Raw genomic sequence first — 22,500 nt, forward strand, 5'->3', positions numbered from 1 at the left:
ATATATATATATATATGTAGGTGTGGGAAAAATCACAAGACTACTTCATCTCTACAGAACAGAATATATATATATATATATATATATATATATATATATAAAAAGGTGAGGAGTATATTTACCGCTATATATATATATATATATATATATATATATATATATATAAATACTTGGTGAATCTATGAATCTAGCGGTAAATATACTCCTCACCTTTTAACCACGCCCCCAACCACGCCCGCCCCGCCCAAACCACGCCCCCCACCCCCCACCTACCGAAATCGGAGATCTCAAGGTTGGCAAGTATGCACGGAACATAAGAGGTGTGTAAACACATGGGAAAGGAGTGGGAAGTGGAATTACAAGAGCCCATACTCAACACACACACACACACACACACACACACACTGAACTGCAGCTGAACTTCGTAAATGGAATTTAGATTTTAGGATTCAGACTTCTGTGGGTGTGCGTCTTTGATGTCCTGCAACACAGCGGCAGTGCCCGCCCACCCTCGTGCCCCCGACGCACAAACACACACTCAAACATCCACTTCATCAAATAGTTCATCTTGACCTTTGTCTTTCATTCGCAGTCAGTCTGAGCGAAACCAAGGGTGGGGGCGAGAGGGGGGGGGGGGGGGGGCTAATTACATAGCAAATAGAGGGAAATATCACACGCAAAGCGCACAACAATCTAATCCAACAGGTCACTCGTCTGCCTTGGAATTCTCTCCGAGGTGTTTAACATGCACACGGAGACGCTGGAGGGAAAACGGGCGAAGTCATCAATAAGAGAGCGAAGCATTGTGACGGCGAAATATATGCAGGGAGGATCCAAACACTGTGATGAGGCGGCCATTTGTCCAGGGTGTACACCGCCTTCCGCCCGATTGTAGCTGAAATAACTTAGATATTGGGTCTCACTTTGTAAAGCGCTTTGAGTCACTAGAGAAAAGCGCTATACAAATATAATTCACTTCACTTCACTTCAAATAGGCACGAGCCCCCCCCGCAACGCCAAAGGGAATAAGTGGTAGTAAATGGATGGATGGATGGATCCAAACATGCGTGTACAAAACCCAAATAAAAACAGAATGCAATGATTTGCAAATCCTTTTCAACTTATATTCAATTAAATAGACTGCAAACACAAGATATTTCATGTTCCAACTGAGAAAAATACTCTTTTTGTTGTTGTAAATAATCATTAATTTACAATTTAATGGCAGCAACACATTGCAAAAAAGTTGGCACAGGGGCATATTTACCACTGTGTTACATGGCCTTTCCTTGTAACGACACTCAGTACATGTTTGGGAACTGAGGAGACACATTTTTGAAGCTTTTTAGGTGGAATGATTTCCCATTTCCATAAGTTGTTCAACAGTCCGGGATCTTCGTTGTCGTACTTTATGCTTCATAATGCGCCAAACATTTTCATTGGGAGACAGGTCTGGACTACAGGCAGGCCAGTCTAGTACCCACACTATTTTACTTGGCATTGTCTTGCTGAAATAAGCAGGGGCGTCCATGATAACGTTGCTTGGATGGCAGCATATGTTGCTCCAAAACCTGTATGTACCTTTCAGCATTAATGGTGCTTTCACAGATGAGTAAGTTACCCATGCCTTGGGCACTAATACACCCCCATACTATCAATCAATCAATCAATCAATGTTTATTTATATAGCCCCAAATCACAAATGTCTCAAAGGACTGCACAAATCATTACGACTACAACATCCTCGGAAGAACCCACAAAAGGGCAAGGAAAACTCACATGGGCTCACATGTGGTGATATCCTTTACACACTATCACAGATGCTGGCTTTTGAACTGTGCGCCTAAAACAGTCCGGTCCTGACGATATGATGTTGTCCACAGTTTCCAAAAACAATTTGAAATGTGCGTTGAAGAGGTTGATTTAGCCTACTGTTGTATATTTATAAATGGTGGATTTATATAAGCTAGTAAGTTAAATCAACCAGAACACAGAACACTTTTCTACTTTGCATCAGTCCATCTTAGATGAGCTCGGGCCTAGCGAAGCCGGCTGCGTTTCTGGGTGTTGTTGATAAATGGCTTACTCTATGCATAGTGGAGTTTTAACTTGCACTTACAGATGTAGCGACCCACTGCGATGGCGGACCGGTTTGATTGATTGATTGAAACTTATATTAGTAGATTGCACAGTACAGTACATATTCCTTACAATTGACCACTAAATGGTAACACCCCAATAAGTTTTTCAACTTGTTTAAGTTGGGGTCCACGTTAATCAATTAATGGTAGGTACTTTTTAGAGACTATACCAATACCGGTATACTGTACAACCCCAGTAGATACATTGTTGTATTCTTCCCATCAAGTCATAATTCGCCTTTAATTAAATTAAAATTCTAGGATGCCCCCCGAACGTCTCCCTAGGGAGGTGTTTAGGGCATGTCCGACCAATAAGAGGCCACGGGGAAGACCCGGGACACGTTGGGAAGACTATGTCTCCCGGCTGGCCTGGGAACGCCTCGGGAAGAGCTGGACGAAGTGCCTGCGGACAGGGAAGTCTTGGCTTTCCTGCTTAGGCTGCTGCCCCCGCGACCCCACCTCGGATAAGCGTAAGAAGATGGATGGATGGTTTGAATTTACACTGTGTACAAATATTTTGGCAAAACGAACCAAATTATGAGCAATTACTCCTGGTTGTGACAATTGTATGACATCGTTGACAGAGTTCGAGTGACGGCACAGACGAGGGAGGGGGCACAGTTGCACTCCCATTCTGAAGAAAGCAAAGCAAACTTTCAAGACGAGCGTCGCAGAGCGCGTGGGAGTCAGCCCTTATTTATTTCTTTCTGTTTACCGAGCTGTCAGTAATTTATTCTGGATGCACTGTTTAAAATATCTCTAACCATGTCCCGGTCTTTTCGTCTAACCCCAGCCACGTGCGCTCTTTCGCTTCGTCTGGATCTTCGTCTTCTTCTTGTCGCGCCGAGCTAAGACAAAGAAGGTGTGGCAAAGTTTGCACCTGCTTAACGCGGGGAAATTGCCTCTTTGCACAGCACGCCGCCGCGCAAGCCTGAGCTAACAGGAGCGCGCACGCACGCACGCAGCCGAGCCCGCCGAAGGTTTAATTTGCAAAGCTTAAGGTCTGCGGCGGGTTCAGGTCTGCACACACACACACACACACACACACACACACACACACGAATATACACCAGACAGAGATGACACAGCGTCAATGATGGGTGACAGGACACAAAGCCTGATGAAATGATGTGTGAATGCCTCTCAAAGCACAGAGACCCCCCCCCCCCCCCCCCCCAAGTGCACACACACTCTCTCACACACACACGCACACACACACACAAATGAAATCTCATCATATTCAGATGAAGAAGACAAGGATTACCCATGGCTGATTGCTATAGACGAGAACATGTGGGAAAGGAATTGAGGCCTTATTCACTTATTTGTGTGTGTGTGTGTGTGTACGTGTGTGTGTGTGTGTGTGTTATTGTGTTTCTACCCTTCTTGAGACATCAACAAGGAAAAGTTCCGTCCATATGAGGACCGGTGAACAAGTTAGGACATACAACATAGTCCCAATACGGAAAAAAACCATTGCATAAAATAGAGAATGTCTCATTTGCACCCCTGGTGGTGAAATCTATAAACATTAGGGTGGTCTCAAAAATAAGTTGTTTTTTTTCAAATTGACTGTGTGTGGGTTTCAAAATATGAAATAGCAAGTGCGTGTAAAAATTCGAAGTGCTCCCCAACTCTGGCCAACATATGTAATAGCAAGTGTGTGTTAGGAATTGAAATGCTCCCATCTTGGCCAAAATTTTAAAAATAAATAAATAAATATGTACAGTGGGGCAAAAAAGTATTTAGTCAGCCAGCGATCGTGCAAGTTCTCCCACTTCAAATGATGACAGAGGTCTGTCATTTTCATCATAGGTACACTTCAACTGTGAAAAAAAATCCAGGAATTCACATTGTAGGGATTTCAAAGAATTTATGAGTAAATTATGGTGGAAAATAAGTATTTGGTCAACCATTCAAAGCTCTCACTGATGGAAGGAGGTTTTGGCTCCAAATCTCACGATACATGGCCCCATTCATTCTTTCCTTAACACGGATCAATCGTCCTGTCCCCTTAGCAGAAAAACAGCCCCAAAGCATGATGTTTCCACCCCCATGCTTCACAGTAGGTGTGGTGTTCTTGGGATGCAACTCAGTATTCTTCTTCCTCCAAACACCACCAGTTGAGTTTATACCAAAATGGATACATGGATGATACAGCAGAGGATTGGGAGAATGTCATGTGGTCAGATGAAACCAAAATAGAACTTTTTGAGATAAACTCAACTGGTCGTGTTTGGAGGAAGAAGAATACTGAGTTGCATCCCAAGAACAACACACCTACTGTGAAGCATGGGGGTGGAAACATCATGCTTTGGGGCTGTTTTTCTGCTAAGGGGACAGGACGATTGATCCGTGTTAGGAAAAGAATGAATGGGGCCATGTATCCTGAGATTTTGAGCCAAAACCTCCTTCCATCAGTGAAATACTTATTTTCCACCATAATTTACAAAAAAATTCTCTAAAATTCCAACAATGTGAATTCCTGGATTTTTTTTCCACATTCTGTCTCTCACAGTTGAAGTGTACCTATGATGAAAATGACAGACCTCTGTCATCATTTGAAGTGGGAGAACTTGCACAATCGCTGGCTGACTAAATACTTTTTTTGCCCCACTGTAAATATATATATATATATATATATATATATATATATATGTATATATATATACTTAATGTTGAAAATGGAGGTAACAAATACAAACCCTGTTTCCATGAGTTGGGAAATTGTGTTGGATGTAAATATAAACAGAATACAATGATTTGCAAATCCTTTTCAAGCCATATTCAGTTGAATATGCTACAAAGACAACATATTTGATGTTCAAACTAATAAAAAAAATTTTTTTTGCAAATAATAATTAACTTAGAATTTCATGCCTGCAACATGTGCCAAAGTAGTTGGGAAAGGGCATGTTCACCATTGTGTTGCTTCACTTTTTATTTTAACAACACTCAATAAACATTTGGGAACTGAGGAAACTAATTGTTGAAGCTTTGAAAGTGGAATTCTTTCCCATTTTTGTTTTATGTAGAGCTTCAGTCCTTCAACAGTCCGGGGTCTCCGCTGTCGTATTTTACGCTTCATAATGTGCCACACATTTTCCATGGGAGACAGGTCTGGACTGCAGGCGGGCCAGGAAAGTACCCGCACTCTTATACTATGAAGCCAAACTGTTGTAACACATGCTGAATGTGGCTTGGCATTGTCTTGCTGAAATAAGCAGGGGCGTCCATGATAACGTTGCTCTGAACTTTTTGATGACTTTACGGACCGTCGATGGTAAAATCCCTAAATTCCTTGCAATAGCTCATTGAGAAATGTTGTTCTAAAACTGTTCGACAATTTGCTTACAAAGTGGTGACCCTCACCCCATCCTTGTTTGTGAATTACTTAGCATTTCATGGAAGCTGCTTTTATAGCCAATCATGGCACCCACCTGTTCCCAATTAGCCTGCACACCTGTGGGATGTTCCAAATAAGTGTTTGATGAGCATTCCTCAACCGAATCAGTATTTATTGCCACCTTTCCCAACTTCTTTGTCACATGTTGCTGGCATCAAATTCTAAAGTTAATGATTATTTGCAAAAAAAATAAAAATGTTCAAATATGTTGTCTTTGTAGCATATTCAACTGAATATGGCTTGAAAAGGATTTACAAATCATTGTATTCTGTTTATATTTACATCTAACACCATTTCCCAACTCATATGGAAACGGGGTTTGTATATATTTTATTTCAGCATATTCAAGTGCGCCCAAAAAACGTCTCCCCAGTCATTTTCTCCCCAAGTAATTCATGTTGTATACTGTTTATTACTCTATGTTTACAGTCGGAGCGGCCAAATCGCAGCAAAGGGGGCCATTTGCTGCCTGTTTAATTTGATGTATTTTACCCACGGCACATTGTAGGAAGTAAATTAAACGTTAAATATAAAGCAAATATGGGAAAAAAAATAGCACAATGCGGCACAATGTAATGAAGACAAGATTTGCATCAGTCCATTGGGCCCAGAGAAGCCGGTGGCGTTTCTGGATGTTGTTGATAAATGGCTTTCGCTTTGCATGGTAGAGCTTTAACTTGCACTTACAGATGTAGTGACCAACTGTGATTAGTGACAGTAGTTTTCTGAAGTGTTCCTGAGCCCATGTGGTGATATCCTTTAGAGATTGATGTTGGTTTTTGATACAGGATCGAAGGTCACGGTCATTCAATGTTGGTTTCTGGCCATGCCGCTTACGTGGAGTGATTTCTCCAGATTCTCTGAACCTTTTGATGATATTATGGAGCGTAGATGTTGAAATCCCTAAATTTCTTGCAATGTCACTTTGAGAAAGGTTGTTCTTAAACTGTTTGACTATTTGCTCACACAGTTGTGGACAAAGGGGTGTACCTCGCCCCATCCTTTCTTGTGAAAGACTGAGCATTTTTTGGGAAGCTGCTTTATAGCCAATCATGGCACCCACCTGTTCCCAATTAGCCTGCACACCTGTGAGATGTTCCAAATAAGTGTTTGATGAGCATTCCTCAACTTTATCAGTTTTTTTTGCCACCTTTCCCAACTTCTTTGTCACGTGTTGCTGGCATCAAATTCTAAAGTTAATGATTATTTGCAAAAAAAAAATAAAAAATCTTTATGAGTTTGAACATGAAATATGTTGTCTTTGTAGCATATTCAACTGAATATGGCTTGAAAAGGATTTGCAAATCATTGTATTCTGTTTATATTTACATCTAACACAATTTCCCAACTCATATGGAAACGGGGTTTGTACAAGATAGTGTGTGTGTGTGTGTGTGTGTGTGTGTGTGTGTGTGTGTGTGTGTGTGTGCATCGTTCTTTGAATTGTCTTTGAATTATTACTTGTTTGACACCAACGTAATTATTTTCCATTTAATGAGAAGACGACGCATCGTGACCTTGGGGCATGGCGACATACGGGCTGTGGCGAGTGCGTGCCAGGACACGGTTCGTGCAGCACAGAATATCGCGCTGCATGTTTTTGAGTCAGCAGCACTTACGATGTTCATGAGCGTCAGCAGGTACTTCTGGACGTGCTCCTTCTTGTGGAACTGGACCACCGAGTCGTCGACGCCGAGCAGAACCTCGATGTTGTAGGCCCGGTCCATGCTCTGCCTGCGAGCCCGGCCCGCTCGCGTGTGGTTGATGCTCTGCTCCACGCCTCGGTACAGGGACTCCAGATCCATTAGACCACCGAGATCTGCACCTGGACACGGAAAGGTAAATGTTTAAAAGAACATTTTCTTAAAAACAATATCAAGTGACATAATAGCTAACTGATAATTAATAATAATAATAATAATAATACATTTTATTTGGTATAGCACTTTTCAGAGTACTTAAAGACGCATTACAGGATAAAAATAATTTAATATAAAAAACAGTTCAAAGTAATAATATACAAAATACAGGAAATATAAATATAGTACATTGTAAAATACATAATAATACTAACTAACTAATACATTTCTCTTCCTGTGCATTTAATATATAAAACAATACTTAACCTAAACTTCAACCAGGGTATTTTATATGTGTACTGTATATATATGTATATATATATATATGTATATATATATATATATATATATATATATATATATATATATATATATATATATATATATATATATATATGTATATATATATATATATATATATATGTATATATATACATATATATATATATATATATGTATATATATATATGTATAAAACACCCTACAATGTACTACATTTATATTTCCTGTATTTTGCATAATATCACTTTGAATGGTTTTATATTTAAATTTGTATATATTTGTATATATATATATATATGTGTGTGTGTATTTATATATATGTGTGTTTATATATACATATATATATATATATATATATGTATGTATGTATAAAACACCCTACAATGTACTACGTTTATATTTCCTGTATTTTGCAAATTATCACTTTGAATGATTTTATATTTAAATTTGTATATATTTGTATATATATATATATATATGCGAAGTGAAGTGAAGTGAATTATATTTATATAGCGCTTTTTTCTCTAGTGACTCAAAGCGCTTTACATAGTGAAACCCAATATCTAATTTTTACATTTAAAGCAGTGTGGGTGGCACTGGGAGCAGGTGGGTAAAGTGTCTTGCCCAAGGACACAACGGCAGTGACTCGGATGGCGGAAGCGGGGATCGAACCTGCAACCCTCAAGTTGCTGGCATGGCTGCTGAACCAACCGAGCTATACCGCTATATGTATATATATATATATATATATATATATATATATATATATAAACCAATGAAGTTGGCACATTGTGTAAATGGTAAATAAAAACAGATCACACTGATTTCCAAATCTTTTTCTACCTATATTCAATTGAATAGACTGCAAAGACAAGATACCTAATGTTCGAACTGGTAAAAGTTTTTGCAAATATTAGCTCATTTGAAACTGGATGCCTGCAACATGTTTAAAAAAAGCTGGCACAAGTGGCAAAAAACACCTTGTAAGTTGAGGAATGCTCGTCAAACACTTATTTGGAACATCCCTTTTATGGCACCCACTCATTCGGAACAGGTGGGTGCCATAAAAGCAACTTCCATGTAATGCTCAGTCATTCACAAACAAGGATGGGGCGAGGGTCACCACTTTGTGAACAAATGCGTGAGCAAATAGTCCAACAATATAAGAACGGCATTTCTCAACGAGCTTTTGCAAGGACTTTAGGTATTGCACCATCTACAGTCTGTAATATCATCAAAAGATTCAGAGACTCTTTAAACTCTGGTGTCTGTTGCCGTCATCTCCCCTCAGCACCCCTAACAAAAACCCTTTTAATACAAATTCAGATGCAAAGCACGGAAATTGTAAAAACCATCCGCAGGAAAAAAGTCGGAATGCAGAATAGAGTGATGTATTAGTGTTCACATTCATTTAACAGAATCTTGTAAATATTGGGAAGGAGGAAGTTCAATGATAAACAATGTTTATGTTTCAGACATAGTGTTTACGCAGGGATCTTTGCAGTCCGTATCATACGCTGTTTGCGAAAATAGAATCATAACATTTACATCTTCAGAGTGTTAATCGTCCTGTCATGTCTGCCTATCACAGTCTGGCAAAACCTTTGTGCGCCTCGTGTTCGCTTTCCCCGACACCAGTTGACACCGTTTAAGGCGGCAGCTCCAGCTCCACAAATGTTCTCCTAATCAAGCAAATATTTCCGCTCCTGTCTGAAGAAAGGCAGCAGATGGGCGAAGACAGCTCCCTCACTCGGGGGGGGGCCGCCCCGCCCTGCTCTTCTTCTTGGCTCGCTACGACCTGGAACTCATGTCAAATGGCTGATGAAGTCACAGCCTACAGTAGCGCCGAGGTGTCGAAGTCACAGAACAGTAGGTTGTCCTGACGGCGATACCGGCCATTATATTGTTTGCACCTTTTTTTTTTTGAAGGTGTAAAGGAGCAATGAAGGGAGAGGCAATAAACGATGCTGTCTTCTAACCCAAGGCCTGCTTTCACTCTCAAGCTGCTCTCCCTCCACGGCCTTGCAGACATTGGAAACTGCAGAGGGGAGGGTCCCTGCGGTCTTGAAATGTGTTCTCTGTGCAGCCCACAAACAAAAATAAATAAATAACCCTGACCCGACGCCAAGGATGACACACACAAGACCCTCTCAAATTGAGCTATCCATCATTACTGCAACAGGGGCTCTGATTTGTAACGTTAATTGTGATGAGACCGATCTTGCGGTGTGGGGGCTTACCTTAGGGGGGCGAAAACGGGAAAGACAAAGCGAAACCTGCCATCTTGTCTCCCAATCAGCAAGGGGCACGGCGCTTTCCCGTCTCCCTCTTACGCAACGTATCCAAGGCAACGGGGCTCATGAGTACAACAACAAGCGTGCGGCTAATATTGGCTCCCGAGTCGTAAGCAGATTGAATCTGGAAGTCTGAATATGATCCGATATCTGCCCACACCCACCGGTGAGTGACAGAGAGAAGAAAAAAAAAAAAAAATACCCACACAGAACCGGAGAAACGTGGCGATAAAGAGACAATTGGACTAGGGAGGCGGCCTTAACGAGTCCAGAGTCACAACCGTGAGGTCTGCTTTTAAAAGGCAAAATCTGGATATTTGTAACCGATTTACATAGGAAACGTTGTGACAAAACACAGAGAGGCCGTGCCGAGCGCCTTTACGCCTTAAAAAAACGGGGGGACTGCCTAATGCAGCTGTATAATAAGTGAGCGGGGTAGGTCCTCATTTCTCCCGAATATAAGGAGCACTTAAAGGGAAACATTTTCACCAGACGTATAATATATACCTTGATGGTGCAGAAAAAAAACCATGTATTTTTTTAACCTTTTTCCGAATTCTAAATGGGTGAATTTGGGCGAATTAAACGCCTTTCTGTTTATGGCTCTTTTGGCGATGACGTCAGGTAATACAGCCGCCGTTTTCATTTTCAACACATTGTAAACATTGGGGTCTCAGCTCTGTTATTTTCCGTTTTTTCGACTATTTTTTGGAACCTTGCCTCGTCGGTGTGTTGTCGGAGGGTGTAACAACACTAACAGGGAGGGATTCAAGTTGCACCACTGGCCCCAAGATGCCAAATTAGCAAGAAATCTGCCGCCAGACCCCCATTGAATGTGCCGGGGTGTCTCCACATTTGACCGGCGATGCTAAGACAGACATGGCACAGAGATGTATGGATAACCTGCAGATGCATTTGCAACGATAAAGTCAACGAAATCACATAGGTGAGTTCTGTTGATGTTGTTGACTTATGTGCTAATCAGACATATTTGGTCGCGGCGTGACTGCCAGCTAATCGATGCTAACATGCTACGCTAATCGATGCTAACATACTGTTTACCGGCGGTGCTAAGACAGACATGGGACAGAGATGTATGGATAACCTGCAGATGCATTTGCAACGATAGTCAACGAAATCACAAAGGTGAGTTTTGTTGATGTTGACTGCCAGCTAATCGATGCTAACATGCTACGCTAATTGATGCTAACATGCTATTTACCGGCGGTGCTAAAGCAGACATGGCACAGAGATGTATGGATAACCTGCAGATGCATTTGCAACTATATTACGTTTCCTTCCACCCACTTTTAATGCGAAACAAACACTTACCAATCGACGGATTTAAGTTGCTCCAGTGTCAAAAGATGCGAAAGTCCTGATCGTTTGGTCCGCACATTTTACCGGCGATAAGCGCAGGCCTAAATTTACCGCATGCCCTTGGTAAGAGAAGAGGTTTTAAATGAATTAGCGCCCTGGCGGTAATTCAAGGAAATACGGTAATCATTTGAAACATTTCCATAGCATCGCGCTCTTCCCTCCTTCCACTTGTTAAACACTCTCTGCTGCTGTCAAAGAGCATGTTTTTCGGGGGAAATGAGGAAGAATAAGGTGCAAAAAAAAAAAAGAGATGGATGGAGGCGAGAGATACGAGACAGGAGGGGTGTGATGGATGACAATAAAGGATGAGAAGAGACCACGAGGACCTTGGGTGCTTGTGAGTTCCGCTTGGAGCTCCTGCGGCGACGGAGGATATCGCTCGCTTGGAGAACATCTGTCTGTCTGCGTGACTGCCGGCAAGACACGGGGGGGGGGGGGGGGGGGGGGGTGGCACGCTGCTGGGTTTTCTCACAACAATATCACTTGAAACCATTGCATGTTCAGCAGAGATAAAGGTGAGAAGATGTCAAACATTATTACTGAGAAGTGGGGCCTGACAGACTGGAATACTTCATGGCTAACCATCCCACTTCTGACACCAACACTCAGACAACTCCGGTTTTAAACCATATAAGGTCCTTTCTAAAAAAAAAACCAATTTCCATATGAGTTGGGAAATTGTGTTAGATGTAAATATAAACAGAATACAATGATTTGCAAATCCTTTTCAAGCCATATTCAGTTGAATATGCTACAAAGACAACATATTTGATGTTCAAACTGATTAACATTTTTTTTCTTGCAAATAATCATTAACTTTAGAATTTGATGCCAGCAACACGTGACAAAGAAGTTGGGAAAGGTGGAAGTAAATACTGATTCGGTTGAGGAATGCTCATCAAACACTTAGTTGGAACATCCCATTGGTGTGCAGGCAAATTTCTTCCGGGGGGAAGTTTTTGTAAGGGGGGAAGAAATTTGGCGTGACACGGCCCTTTAAGCTTTTCTATCCGGCCGGCTAGACATTCCCAAATATTTTTTTTTAGATCTTTAGGATGGAAACTGTAGCTGCCATTATGATTATGATTTACCATGAATTGATTAACGTGGACCCCGACTTAAACAAGTTGAAAAACTTATTGGGGTGTTACCATTTAGTGGTCAATTATACGGAATATGTACTGTACTGTGCAATCTACTAATAAAAGTATCAATCAATCAATCAATCAATCAATGTGCCCCACAGACTTCCGTGTACCTTCGCTCTCGACGACAATTGGTAACACACACCTCAGCTAACTACACACATAGTCTTACACCACACACTCTTGTATTTTGGTCACACACTCCTTTCTATATCTATATAGTATTGTTTATATATATATATGTATAATAAATAATAAATAATTGTACACTCCCTGGTGTCTGTTGCCGTCACCTCCCCTCCTAACCATTACAATAATCTATGCAACAAAGAACCACCATTACATGTATCAATCAATCAATGTTTACTTATATAGCCCTAGTGTCTCAAAGGGCTGCACAAACCACTACGACATCCTCGGTAGGCCCACATAAGGGCAAGGAAAACTCACACCCAGTGGGACGTCGGTGACAATGATGACTATGAGAACCTTGGAGAGGAGGAAAGAAGGAAGCAGAGAGTTCAATTTAGAAAGAAATTCCTTTAATGCGCCCAATAATCCGGTTTATAATCAGGCTTTATGAAAGATAGCCAGACTCCTCCACCTCCACACAGTTTCCAGGAATCCTTCTCAATCGACACTGATTTACTAATCCCACTTCTGACACCATTTGTCACGTTACTCTGCCAAGGCGCACAATTGCCTCATGTCACCTGTCCGAGGCCGTCACTCGAGATGGAAGTCCATCACGCAGTGGTGACCTGTGGCAAGGTTCCTTCTAAGTGGGCGGATCCCACTTCTGACACCAGCTGTCACAGAACATAGGTTGAAAACATCTCCACCAAATATAAAAATAGCCAGATGCAATCTACTTTTTTTGGATGAAATGAACATAGAATCGTACATTCTTGCACCAGCTCATTTGTATTTCTACTTAAGTTTTCTCCATCCTTGTATGAACTGCCTCTCGCACCCTGGATGCATGCTCGCCCCCTCACACTCTCTCTCTGTCTCAGTTTTCTCATTCAGGTGGGGTGCGGAGCACAAGCCTTATTAGGACACAAAAGGTTCTTTGTCTTTCAACCTTTGCAAAATGTCAAGAATGTCTAGTTGCATACAAGGAAGAGGTGAGGGAGAGGGTTGGGGGGGGGGGGGGGGGGGGGGGGGTGTGATGATAATTCAGCTCAGGCCAAATGATCCTACAGGGCTCGGCTGCCTGTTTGGCAGTCAGGTGTGAAGCCTCGCTCTCATCCGCATTCAGCGGCTTCATCACCAAAAAAAAAAAAGAAAAAGGACTTGGTTTGACCTAACACTGTGGTTAGCTGGTCAACCTTCAAGTAGGCATGCATGAGGGGGGGGGGGGGGGGGGGGGGGGGGTCTGCTCTTCTGTTCATGTCGGACAGAGTAAATCCAATTTAATATCAACATGCACTTTTAGATAAGTAAACATAACAGAGTTCCATTCTGTTATATCCTAAAATGTACATTTATAGGCTCTCACCAACTGTTTATGTCTGTTTTTTTAAAGGGGAACATTATCACCAGCGTCAATATATACCTTGATGGTGCAGAAAAAACACCATCTATTTTTTTCACCGATTTCCGAACTCTAAATGGGTGAATTTTGGCGAATTAAACGCCTTTCCGTTTATCGCGCTGGAGGCGATGACGTCAGAATGTGACGTCGCCGAGGTAACACACCCACCATTTTCATTTTCAACACATTACAAACACCGGGTCTCAGCTCTGTTATTTTCCGTTTTTTTTGACTATTTTTTGGAACCTTGGAGACATCATGCCTGGTGGGTGTGTTGTCGGAGGGTGTAACAACACTAACAGGGAGGGATTCAAGTTGCACCACTGGCCCCAAGATGCCAAAGTGTCTGCCGCCAGACCCCCATTGAATGTACCAGAGTGTCTCCACATTTGACCGGCGATGCTAAGACAGACATGGCACAGAGATGTATGGATAACCTGCAGATGCATTTGCAACGATAGTCAACGAAATCACAAAGGTGAGTTTTGTTGATGTTGACTGCCAGCTAATCGATGCTAACATGCTATTTACCGGCGGTGCTAAAGCAGACATGGCACAGAGATGTATGGCTAACCTGCAGATGCATTTGCAACTATATTACGTTTCCTTCCACCCACATTTAATGCGAAACAAACACTTACCAATCGACGGATTTAAGTTGCTCCAGTGTCACAAGATGCGAAAGTCCTGATCGTTTGGTCCGCACATTTTACCGGCGATGCTAACGCAGTTATTCGGCCATGCTATGGCTATGAATAGCGTCAATAGCTATTCGCTCAATAGCTTCAGTTTCTTCTTCAATATTTTCATACTCCAACCATCTGTTTCAATACATGCGTAATCTGTTGAATCGCTTAAGACGCTGAAATCCGAGTTTGAATCCGAGCTAATGTCGCTATATCTTGCTGTGGTATTCCCATTGTTTGTTTACATTGGCAGCACTGTGTGACGTCACAGGGAAATGGCCAGTGTCTTCGCAGAGAACGAAAATAAGGCACTTTAAAGCTTTATTTAGGGATATTCCGAGACCGGTAACATTTTGAAAAAAACATCAAAAAATACAACAAGCCACTGGGAACTGATTTTAATTGTTTTCAACCCTTTTGAAATTGTGATAATGTTCCCCTTTAAGATGAATGTGAATGGCTTCCTTTCTTGATACATCAAAAATGTAACTTACTTAAGTTTGAGACACAAATGCTTTGTTTGGATTCAAAGTAATGCAATATTTGGCCTGAATTTACGAGAACGTTGACATGATTTTGCACTGACAGCAAGGGGCTGATTTAGGGTGCACCATTTCTGGGGAAGAACCCCAGAGGGTCTTCAAAATCATGACTGAAGCTTGAAATATGCTCCCGCATCACATAGCTGGCGTGACTGACGCCAGTTGGCTCCTCCCCCTCTGGAGCCCCCGGCGAAATTTTGCATGCACTTCCAAAAAAAAATTGTTTTGCTTTGGCTTTTTTGGTCGGCTTCTTTAATACATCATTTCCGTGTTTTCTTTCCTGCACGTCCTCATTTTTTTCCCCCTCTACATAAAGGGATTCGTTATTTGTGTGACGGTATCTTGGCATTGTGATGTGGATGCTGCTCTTCCAAGATGCAGATCGGGCTCGGACACAGCGTACAGGTAAAAAATAAAGATTTATTTAAACTAAAACAAGCTAGGCACATAAACACTAGTGCTACGGCAGAAAAGGCACGGGAAATAAACAAAACACTTGCATGAAGCACGACAGGTAAAACAAAGAGCTAGCATATGAGCTAGAAAACACGAGAGGCTAAGCGTGGAAGCTAGTGAGTCAAAAACAGTGTTTTACCAGAGTGGGGAATCCACAAAGTCACCGATTGCGCGTAGCAAACTTGACGAGACAAGGACGAGTAAATGAAACAGGTAGGCTAAAAAGAGTCTCTAATGAAAAGCAGGTGTGCTAACAAAGGCAGGTGAACAAATCAAGTCACCATGGAGACAAAAACAAACAAGGAAGTGCACACACAAACTCAAAAATCCAAATAACAAACGATCCGGGCGGCGAACCGTAACAATTTGACCTGGACGCAAGAGCATATGTTAGCTTATAGAGCTGGGGTGTGCAAAGTATGGCCAAAAACAAAACAAAACAAAAATATATGAAGAAAAAAGACATTAAAAAGTGGAATAAAAGAGCAAACAGGTGAAACATAATGAGGAAAAGATGCAATATTGACACTAATAAGACAAAGCCATGTTATGAATAATTGACATATTCAAGGCTCCAATTGTTTCACATTAAAAAATGTAGTTAAACATTTTTTGGGGGGGAAATATTGCATTTTTTTACGTGTTTGCCGTATGAAAAACGAAATACTCTTTGACAAAAAGGGAAAAAACAAAGACATGCAAAGAATAATAATTACTTACTCGACAGATCTGAAGTTGATCGAGAGACTTAAGCATTGAAAGCAAAAATAAAAATACATTATTTATAACACTTTTATGAGTGGGGCCTCTTTGGATCCCCATTCATTTGTGTGGGATGTGTCATTCATTTAAAAATTAAATGAAGTAAAATCAATGTTGCTGTGAATTATTGTCCTATTTAAGGCTACAATTACTTGAAGTCAAATCTTCCACTTTGGAAATCTTTTTGGAGAAAATATTGCATATTTGTGGTTTTGCCATAAAAACAGAATTCATAGTATGTTGATGGTCATATATGTATGTATGCATGTTAGTATGTATGTATATGTAAGTATGTATGTATGTATATGTATGTATTATGTGTATGTGTGTATATGTATGTATGCATATGTGTGTATGTATGTATATGTGTGTATATTTATGTATGTGTATATGTATATATATGTATGTACACACACATGCATACATACATGTATGTAAATATATATACATATATATGTATGTACTGTATGTACGTTTATATGTATGTATATGTGTGTATGCATATGTATGCATGTATATGTATTATGTGTATGTGTGTATATGTATGTATGTATGTATGTATATGTGTGTATATTTATTCATGTCTATATGTATGCACACACATGCATACATATACTGTGTATATATATATATATGTATATATATATATATATATACTGTATATATAAATACATACATGTACAGTATGTATGCATATACATACATGTATATAATATATATATATAAATATATATATACATACATAATCCAATTAAGACATATGTACATACATATATACAGTACATACATACATATATATATATACACACCCACATATGTATGTATCTTTATATGTATGTGTATATGTATGTATGATTGTACATATCTGTGTATATATGTATATCCATAGAAATATACGTGTGTGTGTGTGAATTTATTTGTATCCATACAACAACTTCATATTGACATATAGACCTGAAGTTGATCTAGAGAGATTACTGATAGTAAATATGACTTTCTTTTAACATTTTTTTAATGACCGAGACCCTTACAAAAAGTTGCAGCAAACCAGTTCGTCTCAACTTTAAACCAACACAATATTTTTGATAAATTGAAATCCCGTTATCGCTGTTTGCATTCCACAGAAACCTCTCTTCTCAGGGTCTCCAATGACATAATGGCGGCCTGCGATGCTGGTGATTGTACAGAACTGCTTCTGCTCCAACTCGGCGCAGCCTTTGACACTGTTGATGATCAACTCCTTGCCGACCGGATGACAGACTGGGTGGGATTTTCAAGGACAGCCCCTCTGATGGTTTGAATCACATTTTGCAGACAGATCTTTTTTCCCTTGCTTTTGACCCTGATAAGTCAGAGTCCGTCTACCCCCCCTGGAGCGAGGGTGCGCTTGGGTTCAGTTTTGGGGCTTATTCTTTTTACCCTATTCACGCTCTGATCTTGGGACGAAATTTGAAGGTAGCACAAATACCCAGATGACCTTCAGCTAATAAGACAGATCAAATAAAAACCCTTATGATTGTCTGACTGAAGTCAAAGACTGGATGGGTAGTAATGTCCTCCAGCTGAATGCTGCCAAAACATAGGTGTTCATTATTGTCACATTTACCCCCTCCATGCTTTTCGATGAGCACGTTCAATATAACTCACAACTGCTTTTTCTACTTCAGAAATGTCTCCAAACTCAGATTCATAGAATCTCATGCTGAACTAGAAGTGATCATTCTCTTGTTTCCTCACGTCTCGACTGTTGTAGTTCACTCTTCACATGTCTCAACAGAACAAATAGATGAAACCAGAACGCTGCCGCCAGGCTCTTGTCAATTAGATGTCATATATATAGTCACATTAACCAGGTCTTAAAACCTTGCCGCTAGGCTCCTGTCAGGATGACGAACATTTAGTCACATACTCTCGTCTTAGCATCCTTGCACTGGCTACCTGTTTGTTTCAGGATACAGTACACACGTTTATTTTCATGCCACAGTGAGGGTTGAACTCCGCCAAGGCTGTTCTTTGTCACCCATTCTGTTTATAACTTTGAAGGACAGAATTTCTCGGCGCAGTCAAGGCGTTGAAGGGATCCGGTTTGGTGGCTGCAGGATTAAGTTTCTGCTTTTTGCAGATGATGTGGTCCTGATGGCTTCATCTGACCGGGATCTTCAGCTCTCACTGGATCGGTTTGCAGCCGAGTGTGAAGCGACCGGGTTGAGAATCAGCTCCTTCAAGTCCGAGACCATGGTTCTCGCCCGGAAAAGGGTGGAGTGCCATCTCCGGGTTGGAGAGGAGACCCTGCCCCAAGTGGAGGAGTTCAAGTACCCAGGAGTCTTGTTCACGAGTGAGGGAAGAGTGGATCGCGAGATCTCCGTAATATCGCTAAAATTCGCTCCATTTTGTCCACTAAAGACGCTGAGATCATTATCCATGCGTTTGTTACGTCTCGTCTCGATTACTGTAACGTATTATTTTGGGGTCTCCCCATGTCTAGCATTAAAAGATTACAGTTGGTACAAAATGCGGCTGCTAGACTTTTGACAAGAACAAGAAAGTTTGATCACATTACGCCTGTACTGTATATACCTTTATATACATATATACATACATATATACCTATACTGTATATACCTTTATATACATATATACATACATATATACCTATACTGTATATACCTTTATATACATATATACATACATATATACCTATACTGTATATACCTTTATATACATATATACATACATATATACCTATACTGTATATACCTTTATATACATATATACATACATATATACCTATACTGTATATACCTTTATATACATATATACATACATATATACCTATACTGTATATACCTTTATATACATATATACATACATATATACCTATACTGGCTCACCTGCACTGGCTTCCTGTGCACTTAAGATGTGACTTTAAGGTTTTACTACTTACGTATAAAATACTACACGGTCTAGCTCCATCCTATCTTGCCGATTGTATTGTACCATATGTCCCGGCAAGAAATCTGCGTTCAAAAGACTCCGGCTTGTTAGTGATTCCTAGAGCCCAAAAAAAGTCTGCGGGCTATAGAGCGTTTTCCGTTCGGGCTCCAGTACTCTGGAATGCCCTCCCGGTAACAGTTCGAGATGCCACCTTAGTAGAAGCATTTAAGTCTCACCTTAAAACTCATCTGTATACTCTAGCCTTTAAATAGACCTCCTTTTTAGACCAGTTGATCTGCCGCTTCTTTTCTTTCTCCTATGTCCCCCCCTCCCCTGTGGAGGGGGTCCGGTCTGATGACCATGGATGAAGTACTGGCCGTCCAGAGTCGAGACCCAGGATGGACCGCTCGCCTGTGTATCGGTTGGGGACATCTCTACGCTGCTGATCCGCCTCCGCTTGGGATGGTTTCCTGTGGACGAGACTCTCGCTGCTGTCTTGGATCCGCTTGAACTGAACTCTCGCGGCTGTGTTGGAGCCACTATGGATTGAACTTTCACAGTATCATGTTAGACCCGCTCGACATCCATTGCTTTCGGTCCCCTAGAGGAAAGGGTTGCCCATATCTGAGGTCCTCTCCAAGGTTTCTCATAGTCAGCATAGTCACTGGCGTCCCACTGGATGTGAATTCTCCCTGCCCACTGGGTGTGAGTTTTCCTTGCCCTTTTGTGGGTTCTTCCGAGGATGTTGTAGTCGTAATGATTTGTGCAGTCCTTTGAGACATTTGTGATTTGGGGCTATATAAATAAACATTGATTGATTGATTGACTATAATCTTAGGATATTTCGTCAACTACAACTAGACTCAAACTAAAACAATTTAAATAACTAAATTATGACTAAAATTAAATTACATTTTAGTCAAAAGACTATGACTAAAACTAAATCAAATTTCGCTGTCAAAATTAACACTGCTCCACATGGAGAGGAGCCAGATAAGGTGTTTCCGGCATCTGGTCAGGATGCCACCCGAACGCCTCCCTAGGGAGGTGTTTAGGGCACGTCCGACCGGTAGGAGGCCACGGGGAAGACCCAGGACAAGTTGGGAAGACTATGTCTCCCGGCTGGCCTGGGAACGCCTCGGGATCCCCCGGGAAGAGCTGGACCAAGTGGCTGGGGAGAGGGAAGCTTAGGCCCCCGCAACCCGACCTCGGATAAGTGGAAGAAGATGGATGGATGGATGGATGGATGGATGGATGGATGGACTTTGCCACAGCGTGTGTCAATTTTGCATACATTCGCAGGCGCTCAGCCTCTGAAGGCACGGCTCTGCGGGACAGCAAGAGGGTGGAGGGGGATCGAAGTTCTCTACAACACCCCCTTCAATACCAAACACCGCAGCCTCCCCGTGTGCTTCCGACGGATAGACGGTTATGTAAGAGGAAAGAGCTAAAGGTTGCCTCGTCTAGCAAACAGCCAGAAATCCTAGATTCTGAAGCCCGACTCCTCTCGATATTAAAAACCATCCTGTGCTGTGTTTCGGAGAGGACACGGGGGTAATATAATTAATCATCTTAAATACCACCGATCATAGCCCATCAGACTGAGGGGGGAAAAAAATATATATATATATTTATATATATATGTCTGATCAGCATGTTCAAACTGAGAGTTGGAGATAAACCGTCCTAAAGTGAAGCGGTTATTAATAACCGGGCAAAGTTCACTGTTTGATGTATGAATAATTATCCTGCTCTGCTGGGAGCTGTCCAAATAGAAATGCTGAATGTTAACCCGCATGATAAACAGCGTGGTCACGGGGAAGCCAGGCGCTCCTCGCTCGCACTCCAACCTCGCACTCTGGTTTGGAGATAACGAGCACCGGGGGCGGGTCACTACGTGGCGGCGTGTTGCTACCGGCCCACATACTAGCATCAGGACACTCATCATGAAGCTGTCATGGGAATGGAAAGCCCTCAGCTATGTGGCCATCAAGTCAGCTCGTAAAGTAATTACCGCCGCCGCTCCCACTTTGTTGCCTACTGAACCCAGCACTTTTACTCAGAGGTTAACTTATCTGCATTCATGCTACGAATGCCGTTAAAGGTTTCACTATACAAACCCCGTTTCCATATGAGTTGGGAAAAAGTTTTAGATGTAAATATAAACAGAATACAATGATTTGCAAATCATTTTCAAGCCATATTCAGTTGAATATGCTACAAAGACAACATATTTCATGTTCAAACTGATAAACATTTTTTTTGTTGTTGCAAATAATCATTAACTTTAGAATGTGATGCTAGCAACACGTGACAAAGAAGTTGGGAAAGGTGGCAATAAATACTGATAAAGTTGAGGAATGCTCATCCAACTCTTATTTGAAACATCCCACAGGTGTGCAGGCTAATTGGGAACAGGTGGGTGCCATGATTGGCTATAAAAGCAGCTTCCCAAAAAATGTTCAGTCTTTCACAAGAAAGGATGGGGCGAGGTACACCCCTTTGTCCACAACTGCGTGAGCAAATAGTCAAACAGTTTAAGAACAACCTTTCTCAAAGTGCAATTGCAAGAAATTTAGGGATTTCAACATCTACGCTCCATAATATCATCAAAAGGTTCAGAGAATCTGGAGAAATCACTCCACGTAAGCGGCACGGCCCGAAAGCAACATTGAATGACCATCCCTCAGATGGCACTGTATCAAAAACCGACATCAATCTGTAAGGATATCACCACATGGGTTCAGGAAAACATCAGAAAACCACTGTCACTAAATACAGTTTGTCGCTACATCTGTGAGTGCAAGTTAAAGCTCTACTATGGAAAGCGAAAGCCATTTATCAACAACATCCAGAAACGCTGCCGGCTTCTCTGGGCCGAGATCCTCTAAGATGGACTGATGCAAAGTGGAAAAGTGTTCTGTGGTCTGACTTGTTCACATTTCAAATTGTTTTTGGAAATATTCCACATCGTGTCATCCGGACCAAAGGGGAAGCGAAACATCCAGACTGTTATCGATGCAAAGTGTAAAAGCCAGCATGTGTGATGGTATGGGGGTGCATTAGTGCCCAAGGC

The 22,500-nt window shown here is 41.4% G+C and overlaps 1 protein-coding gene across 2 annotated transcripts in view; it reads right to left on the reverse strand.

Annotated features, from left to right (window-relative positions):
* LOC133553647 (A disintegrin and metalloproteinase with thrombospondin motifs 2-like) overlaps positions 1 to 22,500 on the reverse strand; it is a 338,493-nt gene that overhangs the window by 87,163 nt on the left and 228,830 nt on the right. For both annotated transcript variants that reach the window (XM_061902099.1, XM_061902098.1), the window contains exon 4: positions 7,167 to 7,372. In XM_061902099.1, coding sequence (XP_061758083.1) covers positions 7,167 to 7,372 — 206 coding nt within the window. The remainder of the gene's footprint in view (positions 1 to 7,166; positions 7,373 to 22,500) is intronic.

The sequence above is a fragment of the Nerophis ophidion genome, linkage group LG05, assembly GCF_033978795.1.
Source record: "Nerophis ophidion isolate RoL-2023_Sa linkage group LG05, RoL_Noph_v1.0, whole genome shotgun sequence".
Taxonomy (NCBI): Eukaryota; Metazoa; Chordata; class Actinopteri; order Syngnathiformes; family Syngnathidae; genus Nerophis; species Nerophis ophidion.